The 24,523-nt window shown below is 38.3% G+C and overlaps 1 protein-coding gene across 3 annotated transcripts in view; it reads right to left on the bottom strand.

Annotated features, from left to right (window-relative positions):
* Positions 1–521: 521 nt before the first annotated feature.
* Positions 522–24,523, bottom strand: part of LOC126976997 (phospholipase D2) — a 31,634-nt gene continuing 7,632 nt past the window's right edge. The window contains exons 7-21 of one of the 3 annotated variants that reach the window (XM_050825627.1): positions 20,585–20,716; positions 19,249–19,397; positions 15,675–15,910; positions 14,766–14,870; positions 12,979–13,118; positions 11,704–11,865; positions 10,778–11,156; positions 10,247–10,346; positions 9,726–9,858; positions 7,777–7,885; positions 7,120–7,290; positions 5,808–5,974; positions 3,428–3,668; positions 2,764–2,967; positions 522–1,848 (exon numbers count right to left, since the gene is read on the bottom strand). In XM_050825627.1, the coding sequence (XP_050681584.1) occupies positions 1,618–1,848; positions 2,764–2,967; positions 3,428–3,668; positions 5,808–5,974; positions 7,120–7,290; positions 7,777–7,885; positions 9,726–9,858; positions 10,247–10,346; positions 10,778–11,156; positions 11,704–11,865; positions 12,979–13,118; positions 14,766–14,870; positions 15,675–15,910; positions 19,249–19,397; positions 20,585–20,716 (2,659 nt within the window). In that variant the 3' untranslated portion in view covers positions 522–1,617. Of the gene's footprint in view, positions 1,849–2,763; positions 2,968–3,427; positions 3,669–5,807; positions 5,975–7,119; positions 7,291–7,776; positions 7,886–9,725; positions 9,859–10,246; positions 10,347–10,777; positions 11,157–11,703; positions 11,866–12,978; positions 13,119–14,765; positions 14,871–15,674; positions 15,911–19,248; positions 19,398–20,584; positions 20,717–24,523 lie in introns of those variants that run through there. The other 2 variants (XM_050825628.1, XM_050825629.1) reach the window with 2 other exon arrangements.

Raw genomic sequence — 24,523 nt, 5'->3', positions numbered from 1 at the left:
TATTATATTATAAAAATGTGCACATTTAATGTTGTCCAATGTTCAAATGGTGCTTAAGGTAACCTGAACAAATTACTGCGAACATTTCCCATTCGATGTACATTTCTGTTTATACATTATTTTTTAATGTTGTAGCTATATTATTCTTGGTACTAAAAACCATAACACAATATAGATGTCACAGGGACAGAAGAGAGAAAAAATGACAGATGCCGTTAACCGCATGGCAAGCGGCATTCTATAGCCATAGAAATGACTGTACAATATTGTATATTTTTGAAGAATGCTGGGAGAGTTTCTTGCGCCGCTTCTTCTCTCTCAGAGCGCCATTTGTTTCCGAAGCGGTAGTAGTATAAGAAATGACATCAAAATGAATTCTAAAGGAACCAATTTAGAGAAAATAAATGCCTTTATGCCTTTAAGCCTAAAGTGGGAATGAGCTAGGCACATCAGGAAAAAAAGATTTCAGGTGCAAGAAGGATCTAAAGTGGTAACTTTAGAGGGAGTAGCGCCCTGGAGGAAGATCGGAAATGCATGGGAAACAAAAAACAAGCTGCAGGGGCGAACTGGATGCATAAAGCCCAAGTAAATATACACCGGCAACTTTTTTTTTATGGAAGATGAGGCCAAACGAGCTGATAATTGATCACCGCCGTCCACATTCTCTTGCAACACCAGAGGAATCCCAGGAGCATTGCGGGCCTTTTAGAAAGGTATACACGTTTTTCTAAGATACCCCACTAAAGGAAGTTCAATAGTGTGACCATTATGGTTGAAAAAAGTTAAAATGAATAAAGATTCGATTGGTACTTGTGGCCTAGCCCCTTATCAGTCTCTGAGCTTTTTATGACAATAAGGGACGAGTAGGACGTTCAGCTGATGGTAATTGATACGCCATGCCCAATAATACAATTACAATACAGTGCAATTCAGGATTCTTGAAAAACCCAAAAAGTGTGAGCGGCACTATAATTGCGCTCATCACCTTGAGACATAAGATGTTAAGTCTCATTTGCGCAGTAATTTCACTAGCTGCGGCGCCTTTCAGACCGAAACACAATAATGTTTACACATTACAGCTTCACGGCAGAAAACGCGCCGTTGTGGTACCCATAATCTAGGTGGTATCTTAGATAAGGTAAGATAAGATAAACTTTATTTGCATTGAATAGGTGCAAAGGAACCTCTGGTAAAAAGCTCATCATGTTATATCTGACCTTGACTTTTCCAAACAGTTCCATTACCATTCCCTATTTATAATTACGTCGTCTACTTTCATGCATTCTCTGCATGCCAAAGAAACGGAAAAATGTATGAGAGACTAGTAGGGACAGAACAGGATGTCAAGAATCAAATTGCTTTTAATATGAAGGTTTGTTTCAGGTAACGTTTTGTATTAATTTAAATAAATCAATCCACAGAATCTTAAGATTTTTTGAGTTACAACATTCTTAGCGTCAAATATCGCAAAATATTAACGTAGAACTGTTCGTGGGAATTGGTTCCTAACTTAACATAAAAAATTGATTCTATTATTAATTATTAAAATATGGTTAAAACTACACGTAAGATCCGTCAACAAATTTAAACTTAACTAACAATATATAAAATCTTATGTCAAGTCCACAGTGAAGTGGGCATCATACCTTCCATGGATGTATTTTTTGGTGTAAGTGTTTCGTTACAAAGGAATTCCAATGGGAAATCTACGAGATAGCCTTGTATGAGGTCTATTTTCCTGTTCGCGAGTGCTGGATCCTTACGCCATAACGAGTCTGAGTTCTCCTCCTGATATTTCTTTAGCTCGGCAAACGTATGTACGGAGTCCGTGGGTATTGTGTGGAATACCTGAAGATATAATTAAAATAATTTTAATATAAAAAAATGTATCACATAGACAATATCCGTACATTTTTATGTTTATTATAATTACATTACACAGTCCTCGAATAGCGACCACGTACCGGAAGACGCAGTGTTGGTAGGCCCCCCACAAGATGGACCGACGATATGGTCAAGATCGCCGGAATACGTTGGATGAGGGCAGCGCAGGAGAAATTGGCGCACCGATCGTCATGGAAATGTTTGGGGGGAGGCCTTTGTCCAGCAGTGGACGTCTTTCGGCTGATGATGATGCAGTATTAAAAAGTCTATGGTATTAAATTCCTCATGCAGAATATTCAATTACTACCCTTGTAACTGAATAATTGTATTGTTTAATGTGGTCAACTGATATCGTAACTTATTCTTTAATGATACTATTCGGTCACGAGGTAGAGACAATTTTGGGCGCTGACCTTATAGTTGATTTGAAAATTACGTGCGGGTTGATTGAGATTTAAATTGTGTTAAATCAATGTTTTATTGTAATTTAAAAACAAATAAATTATCCTCCATAAAATGTCCATGATAACTGTACTGCACTTCCTTGCGGACATTCTGTTACTAGTATTAATACTACTTATAAAATTATTTGCAGCGTATACACATACCAATATAGCAAATTTATATAGCTAGCGATTTGTAGACTAACGAAGATAATAATTATTACTAAGTCAGCGCTGTATCACTGTAAATATTATATTCTTGTCTGATGAATATTTTGTATGGAGCTCCGGTAACTGAATGAATAGAAATAAATGTTGAACCGTCATCGTTACGATAACTACACTTTGGTCCTTCGAGCCGCATACAAGCAAGCCGCACCAATATGGCGGGTGGTCGGGCGATCAGACTGTTTGTTTACAGAAAAATATGCGGTACCTCTTCATAGATTTCTGTGTTACGTTTTGACGTGGCCTTCCACCGGTGGATGTAGAAGCTCTCGGCGCAGGGGTCGTCGCACTCCGCCAGCTGCGCCTCGCTCAGTCCGAGGTGCTCACGGAACAGAGTGCGGCGCAGCGCGCGGGTGGCTCGTCCGCACGGGAACGGCTGCCCGTTCATGACGCCGTCGTCGAACGACTCGTCCTATAAGTAAAGGAATACAAGCTTACCAATAGCAGCTATACAATACCGCCAGCGATGGATTTGTATGTTTCAGATTTGGTACACAAATGCATAGCCTCCTTGTCAGTGAATATTTTCACAGTTTACGTCTTCCCGGGCTAAAATTAAAATAATGATACCAACTACACATTGATTGTGTTATTAATAACCGAGAAATAAAATTACTTTAAAATTTTTTGTTTTTAATTCCTGTGTCACTACAGAATTACATGAGAGGGAGAAGTAGTTTTAAACTTGGAGTAACTTAAAACTGCGTTTATTAGACACACTTGCGAGTCTAACATAAAACAAAAAGACGCGGTATCATGTTATATATATATATATATCTCTCTCCGTGGTTTTAGGTCAAATAACTATTCGAAATACTCCTCGTGAGTGGCAGATGCTAAGTGGGAAGCAGTTAGTGCGGCCTGTATCGTACCTGGAGCAGCACGGCTATCTCGGAGTCGCGGATGCCCAGCATGGAGCGGTCGTTGATGTTGGCACTGCCGCACACCAGGTAGCGGTCGTCAGCCAGCAGCAGCTTGGAGTGCACGTACACCAGCTCGGTGAGCGGCTCGCCGTCCAGCACGGCGTGCGTGCGCAGGCCGTGGAACGAGATGTACTGGCCGGGCTCGGGCAGACCCGCCTCGTACAGGCGCGCGAGTATTGACTCGCGACTCCTGAGTTGGCAACGAATACAATCTTACTTAATTAATTGAATTAAGTTAATTTTATTGGGGCCAATTACTTTGCGAGATCGAATCAGAAATGAGGAGATCCGTAGGAGAACCTATGTTACCGACATAGTGAAAATGATTGCGTAACTGAAGTGGCAGTGGGCAGAGCACATAGTTCGACGGTCAGATGGCCATTGGGGCAGTGAAGTCCTCGAATGGCGACCACGTACTATAAGAAGCAGTGTTGGTAGGCCCCCACTACATGGACCGACGATCTGGTCAAGATCGCCGGAATACGTTGGATGAGGGCAGCGCATGACCAATCGTCGTGGTAATCTTTGAGGGAGGCCTTTGTCCAGCAGTGGACGTCTTCCGGCTGATGATAATAAGTTACTTTGAAATACTATTACACCGATTACTCTATCTAAAAGGATTGGAGTGATTGATAAAACGTGGACTTCCTTTTTGAAACGAAGTTCCTTACGGCAGGCTTGGAGGAAATAGGGATTTTGATGCGGGACCGAACTGAAAAAAATGTGATAGAAAAACCGTAAGAAAAAGTCCGTGGAATAAAACCGTTAAATGAGACGTGCGCAGGCGCGACAGTCGTATACACAAGCGAGTAGTGTATAATACCTTTCTCTTTCTAATGGACTTTATTATGTGAGTGCAAGAAATCTTAGCAGGGTTGACAATCTTGTCATTGCCAATCAAGTAATAGATGTAATATAACTTAAAAAAATTAAGATGGATAGCAACTCTCCAATGTTCCATACATTTATATAACATTACATTTTGGTTGCATTAAACTATATGGTAATTTAAAAACCCTTCTAGAGATGGCGGTAATATGCATTCAATGACCACGTAACTTTACTACGGCATGTAAGATGACGCCACGTTCTCTGTTTTTGTAATTATTTCTATTTCTATGTAATTTTATGTTGTCAAACAAAAATAAAGAGATATATTTTGTTATTTTAATTCATAATTTGGATTAAGATTTTTTTATTTTACGTAATTTATTATTTCCTAAAATACTGAATTTCCTAAATACTTTCCTGTACTTAAATAAAAACTAATCTGCAAAATTTAAGAAAAAAATCAAGAAAACCTACATAAAATTGAACACGATTTTTTTTACAAATTGTGTCGAATCTACATTAGCCCAAGGAACTTCATTCCTACCTGGTGTCCCACGACACCACATCTTTTTTTTAAAAATATGTTAGAGCATACTCTTGCCGTCTGGCAACGCACCAGGTGAGGCCCTTGCGCTTTCGCCCCCTTTAAAACCAATATAATCTAATTAATCTGAAGCAATTATCTACAGAATAGAAGGCTTGTACTAATATACCCCAGATTGATATCTTACACAACGGTAGTAATACATACCGTCCTATATAATATGCGTAATAAGGACCGCAAGCAAAATGTCCGATTACACGTTATTATACATCAAACACTCGACCTCACTAAAATGTTATTATTACGTAATCAGTTGGTCGAGCGATAACAACAATTGGAAGCAACATCCGAGTTATAATTTTTGTTTCTAGTAGTCTGTAGCTGAAAAAAAAATTAATAAGAGTGTTTTTTTGAAACAAGAGCAGATGGAGGGTTCCACAATCACTCGAACTTAAAATAATGTTCCTCCTACGTGGATGGCAGATTTATTACTCTGGAGTTAATATTATAGTCATTCTCACAAAATTTTAATAAACAATACAAAAACGAAGGAGATATGCATTGCCGTTTTTTTTTTTATTTATCACAAACTTCTTTTTATTATACAGTTTGTTTGAGTTAGGCAAGGACCATAAAGCCTATTCAATTGTATTATTATTACATACATGTATACAATACATTTTCATAATCTTTTCTTAATTCGGATTTCGCTCGGTTTACTTACTACTACTGGCTCATTTCGAATAGACACAATAAATATGAATGTTCATCACAATTACTTGTGACACTGTACTTTTTAGAGTAAATAATGATGTAACAAAAGTTCGTTAAGCTTTTATAGAAAATGCTAACAGAATTGCGTAGTGACACAAAACGCCAGAATTACGTGATACACTCTTGCAAAGGAGCACACAACATTACTTCGTAAATCTTTTGGTTGGACGAGGAACGCACCTGCATATACTCTGATAGTTCCAGTGCGTGACGGCGTGTAGTGCCGTGCCCGTAGCGCCCCCCACCTCCCCCTCGAAGCCTGGTAGCAGGGGCATCACCACATACACGCGGAACGTTTCCTTGGCGTTGAAAGCGCGCATGATGCGGTTGAACAACACCTCGCCTATCTGAAATGACATTATATGTGATTCAACAGAGACTCTGTTGTTGCTCAGAATGCCGTATAAATGGATGACGACCGCGGTGAGTTTTTCATGCCGCCAAGCATTATCATGCACTGTGTTTTTGTGAAGGCGCTTTATATAGTGTAATAACTGTGCTTATCATATCTCTATTTATTATTCTGTTTTGCAAAGTGTGCACCAATAAACTCACATATAGATGTGTTCATTGAAGGGACACGCTTGTAAGGAAAGTGAAGTTGATGCATTTAATGCGAACTGAATATGAAAAGCACGTATGAAAGGAACGTCCTTTTTTTTCTTTATGAAAATAAGGGACGAGACGAGCAGGACGTTCAGCTGATGGTAGTTGATACGCCCTACCCATTACAATGCAGTGTCGCGGTCGCTCAGGATTCTTGGAAAACCCGCTTATTCTGAGCAACACCACACTTGCGCTAGTCACCTTGAGACATAAGATGTTAAGTCTCGTATCTAAGGAATCTTCGCAAATGGTTGGGAAGGTCATAATCCTGCGTTATTCAAGATTTGTTCTGACAAAGCGTTCATATTTATAAAAAAATAGTGAGGAATTCTGTTGTGTGATCAAAAGATTATCCGTAGGTCGTGTTGTGAAACGTCTCAACAATACACTTATGTAAATTTATCGCAGGCTTTCCAAACCTGGTCACATGTGGTGTGGTGTGGCATAAATTTACCGTAACCTGATTCGAAATCAACATTTCGGATTTAATAATAGCTTTGACTCTAGAAGACAGGCCGTCATCTAAGTCAGATGTGACTGACCCTTGAATTACGAATTATGATCAGTTTGAGAGACTGCCCGCTCTAAAACAATCGCGAATCTCTCCGATACGAGTACCTTAAGAAATGTCCAAAGAAGATTATCATAGATACCAAGCGAGACAAATTCATTCTTAATAATTATATTATTATACTCTATTATATATTTAGGCCTTTATCCAGCTGTGGACGTCTTCCGGCCTAAATGATGATGAATGATGATTCTTATATAATTCTTAATTTGTGTAAGTTTTTGTTTAAGACTAATATTATCTAATGGTTATTTGTAATATAGAAGGGAATTTTAAATATTTTTTTTATTTACAGTTTATGTACTCTTTTCTAACCTGATTCCTCACAGTGGGATTAGTCCTGGAGAGCGTGATGAAGAACTGGTTCTCGATGTAGATATAGTGCTGTGCCCGCGTGATGGTGTCCACGTACGCCTCGTGGATGCTTTGTTCCACTGTCTCCGGATCCAGGAAGCCGCACGACCAGCTCGAGACGCTGCGCAATACCTGTGGACGAGGACCATCACAGACTAGCACACGTCCAGCAACAAATGGAGTAAGTATTGATTTCAAGGTCTACTCCACCCCAGTATCAGCACAAACCATAGAACCGGGTACAAGGCAAATTGAATAGTCGGGGATTCACTACTATGTGAACGGCTCGAGTCATTATTGTTGGGACGTCTTCTACCGCAAACTTGAAACTTCGGCTCATACATAAATAAAAAACAAGTTTTTAATAACAATAAAGGACGATACGAAGTTCAGCTGATGGTAATTAATACGCCGTACCTATTACAATGCTGTTCAGGATTCTTGAAAATAGAAAAATTCTGAGCGGCAAAACAATTGAGCTCGTCACCTTGAGACATAAGATGTTAAGTCACACTTGCCCAGTAATTTCATTAGGTACCGCGCCCTTAAAAGTAAATAATAAATTTAAGTAAATTAAGGTTGGAAAATATGAAATTATTAAATTGACTATATATTCACCTGACAGGAGACAGTGTGCAGCTCCACTTTGAGCAGGTCCAGTAGATCTTGCATTGGTTTGATGTCCGTGTATGACTTGGGCACCAAGTACGGGTAGTTCACGTTCTGCCTACACATATAGTCATCTACACTTCAACTATATCAACAACAACACACATCATCCCCACCATCTGGATGTGTGGCGGTCTTCCACAGTGCGGTTTTCAAGTAGATTTCATCCTCGTACTACAACGCTGTGGAATGAGCTTCCTTGCGCGGTGTTTCCGGGACGATACGACATGGGTACCTTCAAAAAAAGCGCGTACACCTTCCTTAAAGGCCGGCAACGCTCTTGTGATTCCTCTGGTGTTGCAAGAGAATGTGGGCAGCGGTGATCACTTAACACCAAGTGACCCGTACGCTCGTTTGTCCTCCTATTCCATAAAAAAAACTAGCTATTCATGTAAATAAAATTTAAGTATCTGTTCATAATGTCGAAGCTATAAACTTAACGAATGATTGTTGCATCGGAAAACTATTTTTTTTCTATATCGGCAATTTACAATAGGACCAATATCGACGATAATCTTAATCACTCTGTTGTCCGTCTGTTACGTTTTTCAGGAACAAATAAAGGAACTAAGTTGAAATAAACACCGAATACTAACGTAACGGTATCGTACCGCTGTAACAAAAGCTCCACAATTAAAAAAATAATGTAAATGAACGGCCGTTTAAGTGAACAGTTGAACAGGTGGGTAAATCAAATTCTATAGGCTACTTTCCATAGACTTTTAGGAAAAGTGGCGAGACAGTTTTAGTGTCTTCTTTTTATGGAAGAGGAGGACAAACGTACGGGTCACCAGATATTTTGTGATCATCGCCGCTTATATTTTCTTGTAACACCAGGGGAATCGTCTGGCAACACAAGAGCGTTGCCAGACCTCTAGAAAAGTGTATGCACTTTTTAATAATGTATCCATGTCCTATCGTCCTAGGAACACGGTTCGAAGTAGGGAATCGGTGGCAGGAATCAGGTCAAACAGATCTTCAGATCACTGATCACCCCGTGATTATTTTTTTTTTATATGAGAGGGGGCAAACGGGCAAGAGGCTCACGGGATGGGGAGAGGTGAGGCAACCGCCCATGGACATCCGCAACAACAGGTGTGTCATGAAATGCGATGCCGGCCTTTAAGGTGCGAGTATGCTTCTTGAAGGTCCCTAAGTCGTATCTGTTCGGGAAGACCGCTGCCGGTAGTTGATTCCACAAAGTGGCTGTGCGAGGCAAGAAATTTCGAAGAAAACGCGCGGTTGTGGAATGCCAGACGTCTACGTGATGCGGATGGTACTTTGCACGTAATGTCCGATGGTGGAATTCGGCCGCTGGAATCAACCCGAACAGCTCCTCTGAGCACTCCCCGTGATAAATGCGGTAGAAGATGCAGAGAGAACCCACATCTCTACGCAATGCTAGAGAATCAAGCCGATCGGAGATGACTTGATCGTCGATGATTCGAGCCGCTCTTCGTTGTATGCGGTCAAATGGAAGAAGCTGGTACTGGGGAGCACCCGCCCAGAGGTGAGAACAGTACTCCATGTGAGGCCGAATTTGCGCCTTATAAAGTTGCAGGCGGTGGCTTTTAGAGAAGTACTGTCTCGCCTTACTGAGTACACCAAGCTTTTAATGCGATTGAAAACACAAAACGAAGCGGCGTTTATACGCAACGACAAGTGATCTATCTAGCCGTACACAGAGCACTGATTCTTCGAAAATTCGAGCAGTTCTGCATTGTATGTGGTCAAATGGTTAGAGCTGATACTGGGGTGCACCAGACCATAGATGAAAGCAATATTTTAACTCTGTCTAACGATATACAAAATATATTTGTCGTATATTTAGATTTTGCCTTCACACTTGATCATTTTTCGTAAATAACAACAATAATTCACATGCCTGTTGCACATACCGAGCCTTTGCCAATTTGATAGCGTTCCATCGCTGTATGAAATGGCGGGCTACGTCTCTGGCGGCCGAGCAGTGTACCATCACACCGATGTCGTGCCACGGCATTCTGGGTGTTGTGTTTCTGTCCACTAGGTCTGAAATGACACCAAACTCACGATCAATATGCTTTTTTCTACATAGTATAGCCCATAATTATTAGTAGTGACCATTTTGATAGGTGATCGTATTGTAGTCTTCACTAAAAGCCAACGCTAGTACTTCTACTGTTTCGCCTCTCAATCATTGGTTAGAATCGAGGTGATACGACAAAGGCAGATTTTTTAGCGGTAAGCAACAAACTTATGCATTCTTAGGGACTAAATTTTTGTCAGCCCCATTCAGAGACTTTGCAAAGCATAGTCTCGATTTCTTTCTGCAAGTCTCCGAAAGTGCAGTAAGTCTTATGGTTTTTTATTACTTATATCGTACGGTATTTAATGCAACGTGTAATTCAAATAAATTCAAAACAAATTGCACACTCACCAACAAAAGGCAGATCTAAGTTATGGAAATCTTTCACGATAAAATTTACGTAATCTTTTCCGATCCACAGCTTAGAGTTTCCTTCCAACCCCTCCAAAACCTTAAACAAATAAAAATTATGTTAAAATAAAATTGATATAGTGCAGGAAAACCCTTAGATAAAATAATTTTACGCGGATATGTTAAAAATTTAATATTACTCCACTCTATTTCACTACTTCGGCGCCTATTCTACTGTGAAGCTGTAATGTGTAAGAATTACTGTGTTTCGTTCTGAAGGGCGCCGTTGCTAGTGAAATTACTGGGCAAATGTGATTTAACATCTTATGTCTCACTAGGTGACGTGCGCAATTGTAGTGCCACTCAGAACTTTTGGGTTTTTCAAGAATCCTGAGTGGCACTACATTCTAATGGGCAGGGCGTATTAATTACCATCAGCTGAACGTCCTGCTCGTCTCATCCCTCATTTCCATAAAAAAGTATATATTTTACTAATTGTGACAAATATTAAATTTACATTCATCATCATACCTTCTGAGTAGTTTCCGTTATAACTCTTCCCTCAACAACAGTAGCCAATGGAGTGGGTTCAGTTCTCTTCACGGAGATCCCCAGAGCATCCGTCAACAGCAGCTCCTCATTAGACCTGGCGTACTTCTCCGCTTTCTTCCGCTCCGAGTCATCGAACTTCTGCTCTATCCTCTCTTCCTCGTACGGCGGGTAGATAATACCAATGATCTCCTTCCCTCTGTCCGTCAGTTTGTCCAGCACGTTGCGTCTCTCATCGTGTTTATCGTGAGCGATGAGTAAGCGGTCGCCGGGTTCTAGCTGCGGAAGGTCAGGTTTGGGAATGTTCTCAGTTTCTTCTGTATTTGTCTCTGAAGAGGTTTCTCCTTCAACTTCTTGCACCCTAGAATTATAATTTTAATTGAGATTTGTTTGAGATTTCAAATACAATTACAAAAGCTTCTGTCAATATTTCAATGTTGTTCCACTTCACTGTATCAATTAGATAAATTTCGTGTTTTCGGGAATTTGCGCCGGCCGTAATGACGTAACATCAATTGAAATTTAATGCTTATTTCCTGTTTATCATTTATCTATTGCTTTATGTACTTGGCTATCCTTCTTAAAACATGTCATCCTGGCAGACATGTGTCACTTTAGGTACGAAAATCTTACCATGCAAACGTTTCATAACAATTCTTTTGAATTCCGTAATACATTTGTTTCGAACATTTTCTGGGATCTAGTTGTAAAAGCATATACATCACCCCGCAAAAGATTTACTAACTCTACTTAGCCGAGTAGTAGGCATTAAAAGTGTATGTCTGTTCCTGGTGTTACCATTATGGTTATGACCGTTCCTAGCAAATTAACTTTTGTGCTTATATACATATTATTAATTAAATAAAAACAACTATTTAACAGTCCAGAGGAACCAAACACCCACTTACTCATCATTTCCAATGACAATATCTTTGGAAGCTTTGGCGAGCTCAATGGCGGCTTCGAGTCCATTGTCTGCGACACCGTAGCGGCCTCCCGGGGAACTGGATGTCTTCTTTTTGCTCTTCCACGTGGTCACCGGCTGCGATATATTACCCAGGTCTGTTAGCCTGAAAGTAATGACTTAGTAATAACAATAATAATAATAAATTCTTTATTTCGACCAACAAAGGATCATAATGTGTTAGTAACAAAATGTAACTTAAAACCTAGTGTTAGTACAAGATATCTTAAAATCTAAACCTTCCTAATCTAGGACAGGACCGACTTGTCAGCACATGTATCAAACAGCAGTGGTTCAGGTACTGACAATCGAACCTGTGAGAAAATGCCCTCAGAATACCATTGGGGCTAGCCCGGACCTAGCAACAGGGACGTACACCGCTTACGAATAGTTGAGTAAAAACAATCTACGCGTGCCTCAGCAAACATCCCCGACGCGCTGCAGTATCGTGGCAGCCCCAATAACATTCTGAACGCATTTTTATACTGAACACGCAGGCCATTGTACTGCTTCTGCGCATAGTCGACCCACAGACTGCTCGTGTAAAATAAGCTTTGAAGAGTTTAATTTTTACTGGCCCGGTACAGCGAGCAAATCTGCGGATGATCACATTCGCCATTTACATAACAGACAACGCCCTGTGTTGCCTCCCTCTCCTTTAGGTCAAAGGTAACCACATGCCCTAGGTATTTAAATTGATCCACTCTCGCCAGGGGTATCCCATACAATTTGACTGCCGGAATAAGGGATGGGAGTGGTTTCCCCTTCGCCTGATAACCATGCACTCGCTTTTTTTATGTTATAGATCAGACCATGACTGCGGGCATAGTTTTCACATATCAGTTTCCTCCAGCCACAGACAGACAGACTTATTGCTTGCTTCTTGAAATTACCATAACATGAAGTTAACTAGTTAAAAAAAAAATGAATTTATTGTTTTTATAGTTTCATTCAAGAGACTTTGTTCTGCCCAGTGTGGCACATAAAATTGTATATAAACTAATAATTATAGTCATATGTACAGTTTGTTAATATAACTGAAAAAATTAGTTACAATGATGGGGTTGAAATTTTTGAGAAACATGTTCTTACGTGCACAATGTTCAGGACCCAGTTAAACAAACCCTAAAATGCTGCCTTCTTTGATCGCCAAACAATTCAAATTTATACGCTTTTTGAATTAAATACATTTCACGTAGGTAATATAATATCCGTGTACCTATGTTTATGATCATCCCAACGTCCGTAGCACAGATCGATGCCGCCCAGGAACGCGACGGTCTGGTCGACACAGACTATCTTCTCGTGGTGCGCCCAGAAAAAGACGCCGATTCTTGCGTGGTCCGGGTGACGGAATACCTGGTGTCAAATCAAATACAGCATATAGAGGAAGTAGTAATTATGAAACTGAGAACAGCGAGCAATTCCTTTTTCTGTGCACTAACGCGAATTTTGAAATCAAACGCCATATAAAAACAAAGCCACGAATTACACCATAGTAAGCTTCGACTGCTGTATCTATACATTGCCGTATTTACTCCACTTGTTTAAAATATTCTTGGTGAATAAGCAGCAATGTAAAACGTTTATTCAGTTTCAATTTGATTCGGTTAATGACAGTTGACAGACAACTAAGGAGAAAAGTGTGATCAGACTGCGAATATATTATATCCTTATATATAATATATTTGTTGCATCACTTTACATATTATATTGTAATTGAAATGATTTGTAAATCGATGAAAATGTAAATATTGATATAAAAGAGTGCAATGAGTTTCTTGCTACTTCTTCTTATTAGCTCAACCCTTTACGAAGTAGCGGTAGATTCAAAAAGATTTTTTTTTGACATTCATAAGTGTCATTTCCGTGATCTAAATGAATAAAGTGATTTTGATTTGATTTATAAAATGTGGATAGAACCTCATTGTCAAACAGTTATAAAATACAATTTTCATGTTATATTTATATTATTGCAAAGGGCTTATATAGTGCTTGTATAAGAATATAACGAGTTCCAATAATTTATTCCCCGTAAGTAACAAGCATACATAAGTATGAGAATGGACTTCATTCGAATAAAATATAGACAGTTCATTCTAGAATGTGTTATGAAAAGATTTCATAATAGCACTGATTCAAAATTTAGGAGGATGAAAGTTAAACAGCATTTAAAAGGGTAAACGCTGACATGGTCGAGCAGTAACCGTTCCCACAGATCTCGTTTACAAATATAAGGAAATGGACAGGTTATCACTGCCCTCGACATATCGTATAGGGAAGAAGAACACGACCCGCCCTATTACGCCGCTTATGCCAGTACACAATATTGATATGATATTAATTAGTTTTCAGATAGGCTATTATTTGGTTAGGTCCAAATGATTTTTTATTTTATTTTATGAAAATTAGGGACGAGACGAGCAGGACGCTTAGCTGATGGTAATTGATACGCCCCACCCAGTACAATGCAGTGCCGCTCAGGATTCTTGAAAAACCCAAAAATTCTGAGCGGCACTACAATTGCGCTCGCCACCTTGAGACATAAGATATTAAGTCTCATTTGCCCAGTAATTTCACTAGCCTCGGCGCCCTTCAGACCGAAACACAGTAATGTTTACACATTACTGGTTCACAGCAGAAATAGGCGCCGTTGTGGTACCCATAATCTAGTCGGCATCCTGTGCAAAGGAGCCTCTCAATATGATTGCGAAACTGAAGTGGCAGTGGGCAGGGCACATAGCTCGATGGACAGATGGCCGTTGAGTCAGTACAGTAAACAAATGGCGATCACGTACCGGAAGACGCATTGTTGGTAAACCCTCCACAATTTGACTCAATGATCTGGTCAAGATCGCCGGAATACGTTAGATGAGGGCAACGCAAGACCGATCATAGTGGAGATCTTTGGGGGAGTCCTTTGTCCAGTGGATCCAACAGTGGACGTCTTCCGGCTGATATGATGATAAGGTTACAGCTTTAAGGTAGACAGACACACAGACTCACCTTGATATTCTCACCGACCAGCCTACTCTTGCTATAGAAACTGTTGATACCCAGCGCTAGCTCTACCTCTTTGTACAACAAGATGAACACTTTTACACCTTGAGCCTGTAATTTAAATAAATAATCTAAACTATTTGAATTTTATTTAAGTGATAACCCTCACTTCTAGGATTAATACACAAATAAAATTTGAAAACAAATTTTATGAACCATGCGGGACTCGAACCCACGACCTCTCGCGTTCCGAGCCGTTGCTCTTCCAACTGAGCTAACCGTTCGAGTGACGTATCGTCATAAAATCTTGTATGCTTTGTTCAACTCTCAGGTTGTGGCTTCAACATCTCAAGTCAATTTCCTAATATGCAAATACTGGGGATGTAGCCGTGTAGATGAAGCCACTAGCAAAATGTACGGATAGCAGCTAATATTGTTGGAAAATTCATTTCTTTAATAACACACGCACACAAGAGGTACGTACGGCAGAAAAGTGAAAAACAAAATTATCCACAAAGGCATTTTTACGGGGAATTTCTCAATTTATATAAAAAAAACGTCCTTACATAGCATTTATTAAAATTTGTACTGCAGATAGAAGAAAAAAATGCCACCTAATTCTGTTCGCGTAAAAATATCAAGTGATCACAAATTCCCGCTCAAATTTATAGGGAAGACACTGTATTTACTGTCTATTGTATTGTCTTTACTTATTGTAAGAAAAAAGCATACTCCCACCTTAAAAGCCGGCAACGCATTTCTTGACACACCTGTTGTTGCGGATGTCCATGGGCGGTTGCCTCACCTCTCCCCATCCCGTGAGCCTCTTGCCCGTTTGCCCTCTCATATATAAAAAAAATGTATGTATTGTGTTCGTCCCAATTGGTGGACCAAATAAAAAAAGTCAATGCTTACAGCCTTCCTTTTGAGCAGAGTATCGAGCCGCCAGTAGTCGCCGTTGAGCGCGGGCCGCTTCAAGTAGATCTCGGGACTCAGCCACCAGTCGGCGATGAAGATCTCTTCCCGCGCCAGCTCCATGGCGTCGGCGACGGCGGCCATGTACGCCGAGCCATCCACGAAGCTCGCGGAGGGCGTGGCCGGCCGCACGGGCGCGAACGAATGGTGCACGTTGGGGTACGTGAAGTCACGCGCTGCAACACGTGTATATTAAATTATTAAAACTTTCGTAAGACACTATAAAGATTTATCTACAAGGTTTTCTAGCAAGGTAGGCACAAGGTAGATCTTACTAGTCGTGGTTGAGCTTTAGTCCGACAATACTAGGTTTTGTGATATAATTATTGATGTTGTATTTAGTATCTATGGTATCATCGTAAGGAAAAATGTAATTAGTGGGTGTTCCATAAAAGTTTGGTTTTAGAATAACGGAACTAAATTTAACAATATCATATTAAATACTAGTGCTATAATATTTATTTAGGTTCTTCGCGAGGTAGGCACTGCCTAATTGCATATATAGTATGCACGCCCCTGATGTACACCCATGCTTTCAATCCTCTATTAAAGATTCTGAAACAGTTAGCTTATTGCCAACATTAAAACACCCAATGTCCTAATAACCATTTCATCATCCAAACGAGTGTTGTAATGTTGTACTGAATTACATAACAACACTCCTTTATTTTTTTTCGATCCCTTCATGCGCAAAGAGTTTCAACAGACAGCCACATTCTTATTGTTCGATGCGTGATATCTATATGAATTTCAAAACACGAACATTTTCGTTTACGAGCGTTCAACACTACCAGAACGTCGCGCGCCGTAAAAATAATAGTTTATTCGAATCCCCGACATTTTTCTTGAAAAAATTAGCAAAACAAGTTTTGACAGCACACCGCCGGATATTTTAAACGCTGCAAAAGATCATAATATTCAAGTGAGTGTTAATAATTGCACTACACAAAATGTAAATTACTACTAAAATAAATTATTCTTTTATTATATCATTTGTATATAATCAGAAATGGATGATATAAGGTTACTACTAGGACTGGCTCTTTTAATGTAAGCAGTAAGCTGTTTCAGAATCTTTTAGAGGATTCATATTCTGGGTGTAGATAAAGTCTTGTATGCAACTGTTGATAATTAGGTATTAGAACACTCATGTGTGCCTATTATCACACGAGGCGAATCACATTCGTGTTTTTATACCCCTTATTACACAACAGTTGCATAAATAACTATAACGGTGTTATTACAAAGAAGTTAAACACGTGATGAACTATTTTTTTTAAAAACCTATTACAAATCTGTGTCTTTCTGTTGTTAAGCGTTCAACAATTATTTTACATAGCTTATATTTAAATACGAGTCGATGTTGTGTGCGGTTACGGGAGATACTAGTTACACAATTTTTTCTCCCTTGAATATTCATATATGGCCACAAATACTTATATAGTATCGTTTTTACACTTTTTCACAACGCATGGTGGAATTTTTAAAATATTTTTTTGAGACGCAAACTGATCTGTCACACACGATGACAATTCTCATAATGGCCGCCTTGTGCCTGTAGTAGTGTGTGTGCGTATGTATTTACACGTTAATCGGCTTGTTTTGGTGCTACAATTATATGTAAGGTGACACGGAGTTATTTTTTTTACTTGTCCGTGGTAACGGATAGATTATATTCAAGGAATATTTAGATTATATGATGACAGCTGACAAAAATTGCGTTCCGTTCCTTTTGTTCCTGAACACTTCAGTTTATGTTGTGCTTAACGACGTTTTAGTTAAATAAAAGCTGAACACTATTTTGTAATAGAAAACGATAAGCTCCATTTTATACGTCGTTATCGTTAGGTCAAAGTCTAAAAAAATACGTGTCAAATCAATGTTTAATTTTTATTTTGTCTTAACACCGTATTTGTCTAAAACGGCTGTACTCATGGTTTGTCGGAATTGGTACAGACTAGTTAGCCCTGTGCTTCCCCGGGGCGTAAATAGAATAGGGTAGTCCCAGGCCCAAGGGTGTCGTAAGTGGCGACTACGGGCTTATTGAAAGTGGGAGAGTCACGCTGCCGTCACAATCGGGCCAGACTCGACCGGGTTACTTACCACACTCGCACGCCGCTATGTTTCGCATAGGTTAGTGTCGAGGACAGGAGGCCATCCCTTCCCCCCCCCTCCCTATCACCCCCCAACAAAAATATGAGAGCGGTCCTAAAAAAGGTATTACCCCAGGAGGGTACCGGCTCTGCCAGAGCCGGAGAATCCCTCCCCGAGCATTCGCGCTCGGGTAGCCCCTCGTATTCTGGGGAGGGCACAGTACCGCGCATTTTACAGGACAAACAGGGCAGCAACACCACGGCATCCCGCTCACTCAATCAGGGGAATTCACTCCAATTTAAACGCCGTCCACCACCACCTTGAGACGGCGCAGCCGGCCTTGTGTTTCCTTACGGAGACGCAGATATCTCGACCTAGCGATACGTCATATTTAACGTACCGGCCGACCAGTACCAGTACCAGACGACAGCACTGGTGATGCCGTATACACGGGCCATGCAGGTCTCTCTCGGGAAATCGTGCGAAACCAGTGCCGGGAGAAACTTGTGTCTTCTATCGAGTCCTATCTCGAGAAGGTCGCGGAATGGGGTAAATTGAACCTTGTCTCTTGTGATTCCTCTGGTGTTGCAAGAGGATGTGGGCGGCGGTGATCACTTAACACCAGGTGACCCGTACGCTCGTTTGTCCTCCTATTCTATAAAAAAAAGCTTCCAAAAGGTCCGAAACTAGTCGGTACAAACTCCGACAAACTGTTTTAGACAAATAAAGTTCACATGTATATTGTTTTACATATCTACGTATAAATTAATTTAAACAAAATACATTTAAAGGAATACAAAGCATAACTGATTTTTTATCGATTATTATATAAAACTTGAAATTATTTATTGTATCCTATGTTTTGTAGTCTTGCTAGAGCAAAGTTTCAATGAGTCTTGAGGTTGACAGGCGTAGAGAAATTTAAAGAGTGGCAAGCAAATCAAAAGCCTAAAACGGCGATCGATATTAAATCTCTTTATTTAAAATTTTGTTAAAAATAGCACCTTATGATGCATGTATCTTTCCATAAAAAAAAAAACAAGCTATGCTTAAGTTCCGGGAGGGAGGCTCCTTTGCACATAATGCACCAGTGGGAGGCTCCTTTGCACAGGATGCCGGCTAGATTATGGGTACCACAACGGCGCCTATTTCTGCCGTGAAGCAGTAATGTGTAAGCATTACTGTGTTTCGGTCTGAAGGGCGCCGTAGCTAGTGAAATTCCTGGGCAAATAAGACTTAACATCTGATGTCTCAAGTTGACGAGCGCAGTTGTAGTGCCGCTCAAATTGTTGGGTTTTCAATAATCCTGAGCGGCACTGCATTGTAATGGGCAGGGCGCATCAATTACCATCAACTGAACGTCCTGCTCGTCTGGTCCCTTATTTTCATAAAAAAAGTTATCTAAAATAATACTACCTACCTGACTGGTTGGCAATGGTTTTTAAGTAGTGCATCCACTCTTTGCTCTTCCGCTTGGTCCAGCACTTGATGACCAGTTGCCGGCTCTGGTTGAGTATCTGCAGTCCATTGCTAAGGCCCGTCGAGTACATCCCGGTTGATACCTCAAATCTATTGCGTCAAGTTATTTTGAGTATTAGGAATATTAAAGATATCGTCGAATCTCCATTCGCAAACGTAAAGGCAAAAATTTTTTACTATAACCTTCAAGATGCGAATATGCTGTTTTTTATTCGATATTTTACGTTCTAATAGGATGAAAAATCTAAAGTAAAAAGTAAGTGATATTATTAAAAAAAATTGTTACAAATGCCCAACGGTCACTTTAAATTATTGTCATTTTGGCGCGCTTATCTACCGCAAACAATAGAGGCATCAAAAAAACCTTTGAGAGGATTGGTTGGAAATTAACATGTGCCGCCATTTTACTTTAAACTCGCCCTGACTAATCGTGTCGCTTTTCAAGTATTTATATATTCCAGAAATATTCATGTTTATAATTAATGTCTTGCTTAAAAATCATAGATATTGATGCAGGAATTTTTATTAAATAATGGACTGTTATTTAAATCATACGAATTAAGCCTATTATTTTTGCGTCACGTTAGGTTCATTTTACATTATTTATTGTGTTAAATGTGTTATTAGTACAAGTATAGTAGTATTACAACAATTTGTCTTTTAATTACTAGCGAGTTTTGCAGTTATTATTTTAAAGAAAGTTTTTTGCAATAATTGTAAATTTTCTTTTTAAATCTAGCACTATACTAAAATAATGCTCTTTTTTCTAATACACATGCTTCAGATTAGTTTTTACAATCACAAATAATCACTGTAAAATGGCTTGGTCGCAATTTATATTCTATTTATGATAACTTACCATTTTATTTAAGCTGCTTGAAAAAAAAAAATACAGAATAGAGACACTTAATTTATTTTTTAAAGACAATCTCATTATTATGTTATATTATATTGAATATACTAATTTTAAACTTTTAAACTATTATATAAAATCCTTTGATTATCCTCTTAATCTTTTTGTTAACACCACAATATAAATTTGTCTTTTTTTGAAATTGTATATGATACATAACATAGTATTTGAAGACTCGACAATTCAGTATATAAGTATATCATTATTAGTAATATATCATTGATTCACTTAAAACTCCTTTGAAAAGCTCACGAAAAACACTTCCTACGAAGCTAATTAAAAATGATAGAATTTTTTACGTATCAACACCATGTACCTACTCTTTCTCTACATGGTGATTATAACTACAAATAGAATGAGTTACCCTTGATCAAAGAGCATGATTCCCTTGATGCGGCCATCGCTGGGTCGGATGTAGCCGAAGAATGTGTCCTTCACAAACAACCAACGCTCCTGCCATTTGGCACACACTAGGCCAGTGCAGAAGTAGTTGCATCTACAATACAAACAATCTAATAAAACATTATTATAGTATTATTTTCCAAATATTAAATACATATAGAATTCTACTCCTAACACGTTTTTATAATTATATAACTCTTGCCTCGTTACAAATATTTTGTGTAGGTGAATTATAAATTTTATAACATTACAATAAAGTATTTTTAATAGATAAAAACAACATATAATTATAACGATCAGGGGCGGATCTACTTAAAGGCTTTTTGGGCTGCAGCCCAGGGCCCCGTGGATACAGAGGGCCCCCAACCGAACTGAAAGCAATAGACATTATTGTCAATAATAAAAATTATCTAGAATCAAAAAAAATCTGATCATAAGGTTGGCAGCACTTCGATCAATCAACCCTTGTGCCCATCTATCAAACGGTAAAACTTGTCGATGTATTCCGTGTATTGTTTATTACTGGAGACTTCCCTCCGCTTATCTCCTGACGCAATTTTGTTATTTTTCCGCACTTCTGCTGTCGTCGACAATATTACCGAATTGACTTTGTTATTGTTACAAATGTGTTTAGTGCGTGTTTAGTTTACTAAATGATAGATACCTTAAAAGTAATAAGGCCCGGGCCTTTCTTTTAATTTACTAAAATTAGAAAAAGCTTCCTGCTTTTAGTAGGCAGTAGGTAGGTAAAAAGAACTATAAAACATGACCTTTTTTCAAAACGAAATGATTCGAACTCGTTCAATATTTAATTATAATTTGTGAATTGCTACACTAATTAAAAAGTAGGTATTAAAATTTAAAGTTCTTTGTTTATATCCAGAAAAATATCCTTTTTTACAATAGGTGTTAAAACAATTACAGCTTGATCGAGAAAAAGAAAGAAAGAATTACGGAAAAACGAAACTTTTTTAAAATCAGAACATATAAAAGCGAATGAATTAGCTATAAATCCATTAAAAGACGTAAAGGAAGGTATTTTATGCGAAGAGAATCTAACCGAAGGGAGCAAAAAATCGCAAATGCAGGATAAAATACAAGTGATGAAAATATGCAAGATTTTGAAAACCAGAAAAAAAAACAATTATGAAAATGTGCAAGATCTTGACTTCCAGCAACCCTCTGATTCCTCTGAAAACGACATTGGTGTTCAGCAAAAGGAAGGTAATACTAATACCGAGGTGGAAAGAAATTTAGAAAATATTAAGTTTTTAGTTGAGAGTTTGAGAAATATGTTGACGTAGGCTTGTGGCCAGATTTGCTAGATAATGATTTTATTAATGACGTCCTCTCACATGAATTGACTAACTTACAAAATAAGGATCCGAAAACTATATATTCAACTTCAAGAAATACAAAGAACAAAACAGATCTTTTCCAAATAGGTATTTCACTAGAAAAATGAAAAATGCCCAATTACTAGAAAGATCTCGGTTATGTTAATCGAAAAGGGTTGGTACCGTTTTTGTTTGACTTGAAAACTTTTTTCTAAAACTCCTTCTCAAAACACAACCAGATTTTCTGATTGGAAACATATAGGATTTTGTTTAGAAAATCACGAAAATTCTAATGAACATAAGAATTCAATGTTAGTGTGGTTGACACGAAAAGAAAATAAGTTTGTTTTAGACAAGCAGCTTCAGGAGCATTTAAATAAAGAAACAGAGTATTATCACAATGTTCTAAAACGGGTTATTGCAGTACTAAAATTTTTGAGTATAAGAGGCTTAGTATTTAGAGGTTTTATTATATAAGTATACAGTGCAATGACCAAATAAAAGAATTTACAGCACAAAAATGCAGAAAAGTTGCTTTATAATTTATATAACAATACCATTCATAACCAGTCAATTTATTTTGCAATAAATTATGTTTTAATAAATAAATAAAATATTTGGATTTCCTATTTTCTTCCTGTACTTAACGTATTTTATTATATACCTACGACAAAATGGCAATTGGTTGAGTAATTAGGTAGGGCCCCTAAGCAGTATTAGCCCAGGGCCCCACAAATTCTAGATCCGCCCCTAATAACGATACATTAAGAATTTGGTAAAAATTAACTGTAAATATTTATGTATACCGAAGTTGCGTTGACTTTATAGTAAAACCTTAATCCTCAGTCAAGTGACCTTTGAATATTGTGTAAAAGACAAAACAAATCAAATCAACACCGCTTTATTCATTTAGATCATAGAAATTACACTTATGAATTTTACAACATTTACATTTGCAAATTATTTTAATTTGGTACAATCTATGGCAAATGATAATGCAACAAAAAACTCAAAGGTCAAATTTACACGACAAAATTAAAACAATTTCCGCGTGTAATAAATGGCTCCATAAGAACGTAAAAATAAAATGTATCTAATTGTGATTATATAACATCCCCAAGGTGCACAAGTTCAGAGATGAGAGCAATTATTATAATCCAAATGAAGACATTATAGAGTACTGTTCTGTGTTTTCCAAGTGACAACTGTAGATACTAGAGATGCCTTTGCCATAATTTCAGTTAAATAATATAAATTTTACAGGCAGTGGCGCACGCGCGAGGTTTGATGTCACCTACATCACCGATCCGACCTATTTTTTTTCAAAATGGAGGAACATAAATAAAGCAAAGCTAAAGCTCATTGCATTTGCAGGAACACTTTTCCATTTTGTTAAGGACGGTGTTATACCAAAGATGAGACAACCTGTATGCCGTAATACATCTATAGATATATTTTTAATTAGTTTAACGATATCTGACGTTTTGGCAGTTAGATCGCGATAGCTCATGCTTCATAAATAGAATTAATCGATTATAATTTCGGTGCACAGCAAGTTGAGCACACAGTTGACTTATTTCAATGACATCTTTATTCTTCTAATACGATGAACCATGACAGACATTGAGTGTTTTTATTCTATGTTGACCTTCTAACAATCATTAACGTTTATAGTGTTATGACAAGGGTTCTCTCCTTTTCAGTATTTCGTAAGAGAGTTTCGTAGAAAATTTTTGCTTTTTGTAATCAAACGGCGAGCGCAGCACTGCTTTGGACTGGATACATGTTATATAACAGGATGCCAGGAAATGTACAAAATATATGTCTCTCTAAATTTACAAAAATATTAATGTGTCTGTGGGCCAAGGGTAATTCAGCATGTTAGCATTAAATGACTTATTGATTTGTTATTTTTTCTAAAGTAATAACCCTCACTTCTGGGATTAATTACACAAATTTAATTTGTGTACCAAATGACTTCATATAGGATTCACAGGTCAGAAATGGAGCGATATCCGCCGGTGTCCAGATAGATATCTTATGATTTAAATATTAATTATTGTAATTTTTGTGTTTTTTATCAATTTATACAATAAAAATAGGCTGAGTTTCTTGAATATGTTCTCCTCAGGTCTGACCATCAACCTTATAACCCATAGACCCATATATAATAAAGGTTCAACGCTTTATCAATTTAGGAGACAAATAATAAAAACCATAACAGCCTGACCAATGAACATTCAGTATTACGTGCCTGCTCACCTTACTTGGTTGATACATTTGTTTGCATTGCGAATATGTAAAAGGTATTAGGAGAGTACTGGTTTAAAAGAATATAATCGTATGAAGGTATATATAGTAGTAGAGATTACGACAAATGTTAAACATACTTATCTGAATTCCTGATGCAACTCAGGGAGTATATAACTGTCAAGGGAGACACTACGGAGACGCTGTGCTGACGTAGGCATACCCATTTGAACTCGTTATAAAGAATAGTTATCGACCGCGGCGAGGCGGTGCCGGACAGGAGCTGGGGTGATCAAACTAGCTGTTATAAAGGT

The sequence above is a fragment of the Leptidea sinapis genome, chromosome 43 (assembly GCF_905404315.1).
Source record: "Leptidea sinapis chromosome 43, ilLepSina1.1, whole genome shotgun sequence".
NCBI lineage: Eukaryota > Metazoa > Arthropoda > Insecta > Lepidoptera > Pieridae > Leptidea > Leptidea sinapis.
The sequence above is the reverse complement of the archived record's forward strand: the minus strand, read 5'-3'. Positions and strand labels throughout refer to the sequence as shown.